At 49.3% G+C, this 10,109-nt stretch overlaps 1 protein-coding gene across 6 annotated transcripts in view; it reads left to right on the forward strand.

Moving 5' to 3' along the window:
• The window catches only part of BAG6 (BCL2-associated athanogene 6), an 11,464-nt gene extending 2,537 nt beyond the window's left edge, over positions 1 to 8,927 (forward strand). For 3 of the 6 annotated variants that reach the window (XM_006896191.1, XM_006896188.1, XM_006896190.1), the window contains exons 4-25: positions 15 to 214; positions 443 to 496; positions 652 to 726; positions 1,581 to 1,816; positions 2,307 to 2,436; positions 2,900 to 3,097; positions 3,279 to 3,528; positions 3,810 to 3,887; positions 4,230 to 4,342; positions 4,446 to 4,533; positions 4,727 to 5,010; positions 5,459 to 5,753; positions 5,924 to 6,093; positions 6,203 to 6,256; positions 6,351 to 6,453; positions 6,546 to 6,670; positions 7,052 to 7,198; positions 7,276 to 7,335; positions 7,430 to 7,573; positions 7,658 to 7,765; positions 8,308 to 8,454; positions 8,729 to 8,927. In XM_006896191.1, the coding sequence (XP_006896253.1) occupies positions 15 to 214; positions 443 to 496; positions 652 to 726; positions 1,581 to 1,816; positions 2,307 to 2,436; positions 2,900 to 3,097; positions 3,279 to 3,528; positions 3,810 to 3,887; positions 4,230 to 4,342; positions 4,446 to 4,533; positions 4,727 to 5,010; positions 5,459 to 5,753; positions 5,924 to 6,093; positions 6,203 to 6,256; positions 6,351 to 6,453; positions 6,546 to 6,670; positions 7,052 to 7,198; positions 7,276 to 7,335; positions 7,430 to 7,573; positions 7,658 to 7,765; positions 8,308 to 8,454; positions 8,729 to 8,824 (3,155 nt within the window). In that variant the 3' untranslated portion in view covers positions 8,825 to 8,927. Of the gene's footprint in view, positions 1 to 14; positions 215 to 442; positions 497 to 651; positions 731 to 1,566; positions 1,817 to 2,306; positions 2,437 to 2,899; positions 3,098 to 3,278; positions 3,529 to 3,809; positions 3,888 to 4,229; positions 4,343 to 4,445; positions 4,534 to 4,726; positions 5,011 to 5,458; positions 5,754 to 5,923; positions 6,094 to 6,202; positions 6,257 to 6,350; positions 6,454 to 6,545; positions 6,671 to 7,051; positions 7,199 to 7,275; positions 7,336 to 7,429; positions 7,574 to 7,657; positions 7,766 to 8,307; positions 8,455 to 8,728 lie in introns of all 6 variants that reach the window. The other 3 variants (XM_006896192.1, XM_006896189.1, XM_006896193.1) reach the window with 3 other exon arrangements.
• The last annotated feature ends 1,182 nt before the right edge of the window (positions 8,928 to 10,109 follow it).

Here is a 10,109-nt window from a genome sequence, read left to right on the forward strand (position 1 = left end):
TTAATCTCCTGCAGATGTTGGAGGAAAGGTTATACATTTAGTGGAACGGGCTCCTCCTCAGACTCAGCTCCCTTCTTCTGGGGCATCTTCTGGAACAGGGTCTCCCTCAGCTACCCATAGTGGAGGACCCCCGCCTGGTACTCGGGGTCCTGGGGCCTCTGTTCATGACCGGAATGCCAACAGCTATGTCATGGTTGGAACCTTCAATCTTCCTGTAAGCTTGCATTGCACATGGCAGGGCTTTTGTGGGTATGGGTATATTTGGTTGTGGTATCAGCAAAGAGTTTGTAAGACAGGTGTTTAATCTGTGGTTTGGAGGCCCCTCTGATACTAACCTCAGTCTTTTGAGGGGAAAATGGGCGGGGCTCCAAAGAGTGGTTGGAAGTAATGGGGCCTTAGTATTTGGCTTCTCCCAGAGCAACTTCCCTTACCCTTTCCCCAGAGTGACGGCTCTGCTGTGGATGTTCACATCAACATGGACCAGGCCCCGATTCAGGTATCATGGGGCCTGGGAGGGTCAGGGAAGGGGATCTGGGAGAAGAAGGCCTTCAGGTGGGGTGAACCTGGCTGAGGAAGTGCCTGGGATCTTGTTTAGTGGGTATTGGAATTTATGGCTTCATCTTAAACCTACCCTGATTCTTCTTATCATAGAGTGAGCCTCGAGTACGGCTGGTGATGGCTCAGCACATGATCAGGGATATACAGACCTTGCTGTCCCGGATGGAGGTGAGTGGGCAGGGGCTTGCTAGGATCTTTCTGTTTTTCTTTGTGTACCCTCCTTCCTCTCAGCCTTGGAATGGGAGCATGATTAGCTGTATCCACAGCATTCTATCTCTCTAATCTGGTCCTCTCTCGGCTTTATTCATTGTTTTGAGCAGAAAAAGTATCATTATGAGGCTATCTTGTTCTTGCTAATCACTTTGGTGCCTGGTATCTGGGATGTTTGTTCCTGACTTTTCAGATAGTTCCCATGGCACTTTTTTTTTGATTTGTTGAAAAAGGATTTCATATTTCTTAAGTTCTTAATTAACATGTGTAGTGTGGGGACACACCAGCTTCATTATTTAATGCTAATAGAGTGCAAGTAGATGCTGCAGCTTGCTGTCTTCCCTGTTCTTTTTTATGGATATTGGGAAACCATGGTCTCTACTGTTTTGTTAGTTTTTGGTTTGTGGTGGTTTGTTTTGTTGTTGGTTTTGGGTTTGGTTTTTTTTTTTGCACATACTGTAATTTTTTTATATGTTTATTTTTTGAATTTATTTAGGTGTTTTTTTTTAATTTTTTTTTTTCTTTCTCTGTACCATCATGTCAGATCAGACCATCACAGGAGGAAATTGCCCATCCTTATCCAGCAGAGCATTTGGTGGTTTTGAACTGTGTGCCTTTGGGATTACAACACAGCTTCTTGCCACTAGGTCACCAGAGCTCCCTATTACATGTTTATTTTGTGCAAGTCTTTTACTGGTTATTAGGCAGTCAACAATGTAAACACAAAGTTAGGTCAGTCTCTTTTGACCCTTGTAATGCTCTTCAGTAGTCTTACTTTGCTTTTGGTATCCTGACTTTTCTCCTATGTTCAGTGTCGAGGGGGCTCCCAAGCACAACACAGCCAGTCACCCCCACAGATGCCAACTGCTGCCCCTGAACCAGTAGCCTTGAGTTCTCAAACATCAGAACCTGTTGAAAGTGAAGCTCCGCGGGAGCCTATGGAGGCAGAAGAAGTAGAAGAACATGCGCCAGCTCAGAGCCCAGAGCTCACTCCTTCTGGTCCAGCCCCTGTGGGGCCAACACCTGCCCCAGAAACAAATACACCCAAGTGAGAGACAGAGGGGCCCTATAGGGAGGTGGGGGTTCTAAATGATATGTGGGAGCTAGGAAGAGCGTGGAGGAAATGAGAGATTGCTTGGAGATTTTACTTGAGAAATGAGCTATGAGGGGAAGAAATCTCTCTAGGTGAGTGGGACAGGCCTGGTAGTTGAGCAGAGGCACTGTTTTCCCTGGAGCGAGGAAATCCTAATGATTCTACCATTTAATGATGAGTACTGTATCTGCTTCTCAGAATTAGTTTCTTACACTTTGTAGGTAAAGGAATATGTGTGGGGGATGGTGGCTACAATTTTTTATCTATACTCGTCTTACTGTGGAGGATGGAGAGGCAAAGCGCAGAAGCTCTGCTAGTCCAAGAAGAGATTTAAGTGGGAGGTCAGGTAGGCTGGAGAGAGAAAAGGCAGGTATGGTCCTTGTCGACCACAAGGCTAAGAGTCCAGAGACACCCTTGGCTCACTTTGTCTTGGGGTTGCCTACAGCCATCCTTCCCCAGCGGAGTACGTTGAGGTGCTCCAGGAGCTGCAGCGGCTAGAGAGCCGCCTCCAGCCCTTCCTACAGCGCTATTACGAGGTTCTGGGTGCTGCTGCCACCACGGACTATAACAACAATGTGAGTGAGCCTTCCCACTCCCTCTCCCCAGAATTCCCAGAAAAGGATGGATTAGTATATAGATTCCTTTGCCCCTCCCCCTGAGCAAAGGGGAGGGTGGAGGGGGAACACCAATAAGAAAAAGATTATAGACAATGAAGTAACTTTTTGTGGCGTCTTAATTTTTTTTTCACTTTTAAGAACAATGATGGCAATCTTTGTATACTTCTTTTAAATGCCAGGAATTTGTAGAATAGAGAGATAACTGAATTATGTCTTATTAATTTACTGTAGGGTTTGTTTTAATTGAATATTTAGCTAAAAACCCCATTTATTTGCAAAGAGTTAATCTGTAACAATGCTCTTGAGCTTGTATATGACTGAGGTTTTAGGCATGGTGTTTATTAAAAGGCATTGATGCTTTTATTGGTGAGATGAGACGAGCTTATGCTAAATAGTCTCTGTCTCTGGTGTGGGGTTACAGCACGAGGGCCGTGAGGAGGACCAGCGGTTGATCAATTTGGTTGGGGAGAGTCTGCGGTTGCTGGGAAATACCTTTGTGGCACTTTCTGATCTGCGTTGTAATCTGGCCTGTGCACCCCCACGGCACTTGCATGTGGTCCGACCCATGTCCCACTACACTACCCCGATGGTACTCCAGCAGGCAGCCATTCCCATTCAGGTGGGCCAGGGAGCCTGGCTGGAAGGGCAGTGGGCAGTTGGTGGGTGATCCAGGGTAGCTCTTGGTTTGAGGGATGTTAGAAGGGGAGGGGACTTTGAAAACAGTGGTGAAGTATATATTGTAGGATTCTTTAGTTTGAGCTCTTACCTATTTATTGCTCATTTCTGTTTGTCTTGTCCAGATCAATGTAGGGACCACTGTAACCATGACAGGGAATGGAACTCGGCCCCCCACAACTGCTAATGCAGAAGTGCCTCCCCCTGGTCCTGGACAAACCTCGTCCCTGGCACCCTCTGCCACTGTTGAGTCCTCGACTGAGGGAATACCTACTCCAGGGCCAGCTCCCCCAACAGTCACCAGCCACCCAAGAGTTATCCGAATTTCTCACCAGAGTGTGGAACCTGTGGTCATGATGCACATGAACATTCAAGGTGAGTCATGATCTGGCAGGTGGGAGCAGCAGCAGCAGGAGGGCAAGTGAGGCTTTTGCTTTAGGGGAGGGAGTAAGGATGGAAAAAGGACAGGCCGAAGATGGTGGTAGGAGTCTAGGGGCAGAAACAGAGTGTGTGCAGAATACTGTTTTGTTCTTGGAGAGGTAGTTTTTCTGGTCAGTGGAGTGGGACCTGGAGGGTGACTGATCTTGAGAAGATCATGATAGGTTTCTATCACCAGCTCGTCTGAAGTCACTTCTTTTGTCTGTCTTCCTATGCAGATTCTGGCACGCAGCCTGGTGGTGTTCCAAGTGCTCCCACTGGCCCCCTGGGGCCTCCTGGTCATGGCCAAACCCTGGGTAAGAGAAAGGGCATCAGAATAGACTTGAGCTCTGGGTAGAGAAGGGGCAGGGCCAAGTGGGTGGGTTGAAGGGGGTCCAGGTTCAAGGTTACATCAGACCCGCCCCCCAGGCTCCACCCTCATCCAGCTGCCCTCCCTGCCCCCTGAGTTCATGCACGCCGTCGCCCACCAGATCACTCATCAGGCCATGGTGGCAGCTGTTGCCTCCGCGGCCACAGGTAATGACCTGAAAGGGGAGGCCCGGGAGGTGGGGCATGGTCCAAGGTGGAGGGTACCGCTGGCTGGTGAGCAGGACCTTGGCCCTCAGCCCTCTTTGGTCTCTCCCTTTTGTCTCCCACAGGACAACAGGTGCCAGGCTTCCCAACAGCTCCAACACGGGTGGTGATTGCCAGGCCCACACCTCCACAGGCTCGCCCTGCCCATCCTGGGGGTCCCCCGGTTTCTGGGGCTCTGGTGAGTAGGTGGGAGTATATTCCAGTAGGGCATACTGGGAGAGATTTCCTAAGTAGTTGATGGCAAGGTCAGGATTAAAAGTCTCCTCTTTGTTCTCTTCCAGCAGGGCACTGGACTGGGCACCAATGCCTCTTTGGCCCAGATGGTGAGCGGCCTTGTGGGGCAGCTTCTTATGCAGCCTGTCCTTGTGGGTGAGTTGCATTCTTCTCTATTAAAACTTAGGAAGTTTCTACAGCTCTTAGGTTTTCAGTCTTGGTGCTAGGAAAGATTATTCATGACATACTCTCCTTGCTTTGTTCAGTGACACACCCTGGTTCCATCTTTGCTTTGGGATACTGTGATGTTTTTCTTCAGATTTTAACGTACTCCCTTCGGTTCTTACAGCTCAGGGGACTCCAGGAATGGCTCCACCTCCAGCTCCTGCTACTGCTTCAGCCAGTGCTGGCACCACCAACACAGCTACCACTGCTGGCCCTGCCCCGGGGGGGCCTGCACAGCCTCCACCTCCTCAGTCGTCTCCAGCCGACCTCCAGATCTCTCAGCTCCTGGGGAACCTGCTGGGGCCAGCAGGGCCAGGGGCAGGAGGGCCAAGCATGTCTTCCCCTACCATCACTGTGGCCATGCCTGGCGTCCCTGCCTTTCTCCAGGGCATGACTGACTTCTTGCAGGTGAGTGTTTTCTTAACCTTCACCTCTCCATCTGTCTCCCTTAGTCCCGTCAGGCAGTGGTGCAGTAGTATCTCATTGGCATATACAACTGCTGTAAGTAATAACCCCCTTGTGGCATGTCAGAGTGGGTAAGAACCTTGGGAATTCAATTGCCTGTGAGTCCCCTAGGTTTAAGAGGAAGAAGTAGGACTTACAGAAAATAATGAGTGTCACTGCTTTGTGATCTAATCCATTCAGAAGGGAAGAGATAGTTGCTTAGCTTAACCATCCTATTAAATTTTGCTCTTGTGTATTTTCCCATAAGTATTTGGCTTTGAGGAGTAAATACCAGTCTCTTAACTCCTCACATTCCTAAACATAATTTGGTTTATGCCCTCTTCATGCCATTTTATGTCTTGTCCCCATTCTTGCCTCATTTTCTGACCTTTATTGCTTCTCTGCTTGCCAGGCAACACAGACGGCACCTCCGCCCCCTCCTCCACCACCACCACCACCACCCCCGGCCCCAGAACAACAGGCCACACCCCCACCGGGGTCCCCTTCAGGAGGCGCAGGAAGTCCAGGAGGTCTGGGGCCTGAGAGCTTGCCACCGGAGTTTTTTACATCGGTGGTGCAGGGTGTGCTGAGCTCCCTGCTGGGCTCCTTGGGAGCTCGGGCCGGCAGCAGTGAAAGTATCGCTGCCTTCATACAACGTCTCAGTGGATCCAGCAACATCTTTGAGCCTGGGGCAGATGGGGCCCTTGGTGAGCATAAGGCGTGGGGTTCCTTGGTCTTCTTCAGGAGGGAATAGCCAGAGGACTGTAGATGACTTTTATTTAGGGGATGTCCCAAAAGTGGGTGAGGCTGACAGGCTGGCAGTTGGTGAGCAGGCAAGGTGGTTAAGGCTACTGCTAACTTCTGTCTCTGCCCCCAGGATTCTTTGGGGCTCTGCTCTCTCTCTTGTGCCAGAACTTCTCCATGGTGGATGTGGTAATGCTGCTTCATGGGCATTTCCAGCCACTACAACGGCTTCAGCCCCAGTTGCGATCCTTCTTCCACCAGCACTACCTGGGTGGCCAGGAACCCACACCTGCCAACATCCGGGTAATTGAAAGCCCTAGGCCAAAGAGTCTTCCTCCATAGCTTGTATTCCTTATTTCTGACATCCCTTACTTGTTAACCTGAGACTAAACCTGTGTTGTTCTCTTGGTAGACGGCAACCAACACTCTGATCACTGGACTAGAAGAGTATGTGCGGGAGAGTTTTGTGAGTAGTACTTTCTTTCCCTTCCTTGGTCAGGGTGTTCTTACTCTCTTCTCTTTGACTCTGATTTGAGGACCTTTGTATGTCTGTGTCTCAGTCTTCAGTACAGGTGCAGCCAGGTGTGGACATTATCCGGACAAACTTGGAATTTCTCCAGGAGCAGTTTAATAGCATTGCTGCCCATGTACTGCATTGCACAGGTCAGGGAGCCTGGGCCAGGGTGTGTGGCATGTGGTGGAGCTGGTGGTGCTGCCAGGTACCAGTGTTTATTCCCTCCTATTCTTGCCCACAGATAGTGGATTTGGGGCTCGGTTGCTGGAGTTGTGTAACCAGGGTCTGTTTGAATGCCTTGCCCTGAACCTGCATTGCTTAGGAGGACAGCAAATGGAGCTTGCTGCTGTCATCAATGGCCGAATTGTAAGCACTGCCCAGTGCTGCTTCCCCAGCTTTTTGTTTCTTTAGATTTCTATTCTCTTCACTATCGCATAGGGAGTGCTGGTAGATAGGGAGTTTCATTGCTAACCTCAAAGTGGCACCTCTCTGATAGTTCAAATCCATCAGCGGCTCTGAGGGAGAAAGATGGGCAGTATCCTCCCGGGTGGTTTAAAAGACTCCCAAAAACTTGGTAAAGGGTCAGCTGTGACTCAAGTTCCAACTCAACAGCAATGAGTTTTGAGTTTTACAGTGTTACGGAGTTCTCATTTTCCTTCTCTAAACTGCCACTCTGTACCCTGGGTTGAAATTTCAACAACTGGTTGTAGTTTTGTTTATGATCCTGGCCTGTTTGATTTTCTTCAGCGTCGCATGTCTCGTGGAGTGAATCCGTCCTTGGTGAGCTGGCTGACAACTATGATGGGACTGCGGCTTCAGGTGGTACTAGAGCACATGCCTGTAGGTCCTGATGCAATTCTCAGATACGTCCGCAGGGTTGGTGACCCTCCTCAGGTAAGGGACCCGATACCTGGGCTGTGGGATCAGGGGACTGGAGGACCTTTTCTATTGGTCTTTTTTCATTTTCACAGGCACTTCCTGAGGAGCCAATGGAAGTCCAGGGGGCAGAGAGAACTTCTCCTGAACCCCAGGTAGTAGGGAAAGGTTAAGGGGATGGATCTTGTGGAGAATGACGGGAAACTTAAGAATTCTGAAGACTGGGTCTTCTTTCTTTGCAATTCCTAGCGGGAAAATGCTTCCCCAGCTCCAGGAACAACAGCAGAAGAGGCTATGTCCCGAGGTCCACCTCCTGCTCCTGAAGGGGGCTCCCAAGATGAGCAAGATGGAGCTTCAGCTGAGACTGAACCTTGGGCAGCTGCAGTCCCCCCAGTAAGTGTCAGGAAGTAAAGTGCTAGACCAGGACAGCTGAGAGTTGTGAGAATTGCTACTTTCTCACTTTATTTTCTTTTCCAGGAATGGGTCCCTATTATCCAGCAGGACATTCAGAGCCAACGGAAGGTGAAACCGCAGCCCCCCCTGAGTGATGCCTACCTCAGCGGTATGCCTGCCAAAAGACGCAAGGTTGGTTTGCCTGTTCCCTGAAGGTTCTGCTTTATCCAGATTTCCCTGTCATGCTTAGACTAAAAGAGTTTTGAATTTTCTAAAGAATACTTTCTTACTCTCTCCTAATTGATGAGGAGACCTCTTTGGGACTAGATTTGCTCAAGATTTTTATGTAACTACAGAAGACTTAACCTTAATCTGTGTTCTAGTTGTTTGCTTAGTCCCTCTTCATAATCCACAGGTGCCTGGGCCCATTTTCCTTAAGGAAGGCTTCTTACATGGATTAGCAAGTTCTGATTGTCAGATGGCTTGGTCCATCTCACTCATTTTGAAAAGCAAGTTCTGCACATTTGAACACTTTGGTTTGGGGCCAGAGCATTAAAAAAAAACCCAAAACCATTAGGAAGGCATTTCTGCTGTCAGCCACCTGAGGATTCCTCCACCCCCCCTTCCGTCCACTAGCATAGAGACTCATTGATTGACTCTTGGAAAGGGTGAACTGGGTGGTGGCATTGGATCTGATGTTGATCCTCTTTTCCCTCCCTGACCCCATCCCCCAGACGATGCAGGGTGAGGGCCCCCAGCTGCTTCTCTCAGAGGCCGTGAGCCGGGCAGCTAAGGCAGCCGGAGCTCGGCCCCTGACGAGCCCAGAGAGCCTGAGCCGGGACCTGGAGGCACCAGAGGTTCAGGAGAGCTACAGGCAGCAGGTGCCCCCATCTTGAAGCAGAATAGGGATGGTCCACTGGGAGGGGTTGGGCTAGGGTCTCTCTTACCCATCCCTTTACAGCTGGTCTCTCTGGGGCTACGACTTGATGTTAAAAGTGTTTGTGGGAAGGCCTGGTGATGTCTTTTTGGGCTTTGACAGCATGTGGCTTGGTGGGGGAAAGAGTGAGATCCTGAGGGATGATGGCCTTGTGTTCCTGCTGGGACCAGAAGACCTCAGCCAGTGCCTTTTCAACTTGGTCCACTCTCTCTCTCTAGCTCCGGTCTGATATACAAAAGCGACTGCAGGAAGACCCCAACTACAGCCCCCAGCGTTTCCCCAATGCCCACCGGGCCTTTGCTGATGATCCCTAGCCTTTTGCTCTATGACCCTGCCATATCAGGGGACCGTTACTCCCCTCCCCCTTCTTCACAGTATTTAAGAAATAAAGGTCGGATTTTCCTGGCTCCGTGGTCTGTATATTAAGTAGTGCAAGAATTTGATAGTTGGACGTGTTTCCAGAAACCTTTTTGTAAATAAGGGTCTTACCTGTAAACAAGCCTAGTTCTAAGATAGTTTATTTCAGGTGCATACTTGGGGTTGGGGGTGGTGGTGAATACTATTGAGGAATCGAGCTTGTGCGTCCAGCTGGGAGTGTTCTTCCTTTTGGCAATTATGAGTTCCAAAGCCACAGAGCTTCGGGTGCAGGGACAGGAAGCAGTAATTCTGTGAGCAGGGCACTGGGGTGATACCCTTTCTGCCCTTTGATTTCTGGACCTGCTACTCCTGGCAACTTCACATACTGGAGGCTGGTTTAGATTATACACAGCCCCCTGGAGGACATTGCCCCCACCCTGCAGAGTATTGTCACTTCACTGACACTCTTTAAGTGTGCCTTTTCTTAAAATTTGAAAGTTTACAGATCATTTTGGTGTTTCATTTAATCATTCACGGGGATTTTGTTTTATAACATGGTTTCATGTGGTTAATGAATTCTAATTTATGATCCAAAAAAAAAATCATCTTACAGCAGACCCTCAAGCTGTGTGTCATCAGAGCCAGTAAATGGCACAGGAGACTGCCCATCTTTCTTCATGGACCAGCAGTGTTTGGCAAGTGCAATTTCTTTTTTTATTTTATTATTTTTGTGTGAGTGTACCGTCAGATCAGATCTGACAGGTACAAGAGGAGATTGTCCCTCCTTCCCCGGCAGAGCATCTGGTGGAATTGAACCGTGTGCCTCTGGGATTGTAGTTGCAGCTCCTTGCCACTAGGCCACCAGAGCTCCCCGGCAGTGCAGTTTCTTAACACTAAGCCACCAGGTATGTCTCAGAGACACAATCTGGTCAGAGGGCTCCTTGGAGGCAAAGTTGAAGCTTTGTCTCATACTTTGGGCATGTGGCAAGGACAGGACAGGCTATTCACCTTGTAGAGGGACATCTTGCTTGGAAAGCAAAAGAGAGGAAGACTCTGAACCAGATGGTTTGACAGTGACTGTAGCAGTGGACTTGTCAGATTGTGAGGACGGAACAGAGTTCAGATCTCTTGTTCATAGGGTCACTGTGAATCGCACTGGACTCAATGGCACCTAATAAGCTACCAGAGCTCCCTCTACATGCAGACCAACTGGTATCAACTAGGTTGTGTTAAAACTGTTAG

The sequence above is a fragment of the Elephantulus edwardii genome, unplaced genomic scaffold (genome assembly GCF_000299155.1).
Source record: "Elephantulus edwardii isolate Elephantulus edwardi_28Jun2011 unplaced genomic scaffold, EleEdw1.0 scaffold00184, whole genome shotgun sequence".
Lineage (NCBI taxonomy): Eukaryota > Metazoa > Chordata > Mammalia > Macroscelidea > Macroscelididae > Elephantulus > Elephantulus edwardii.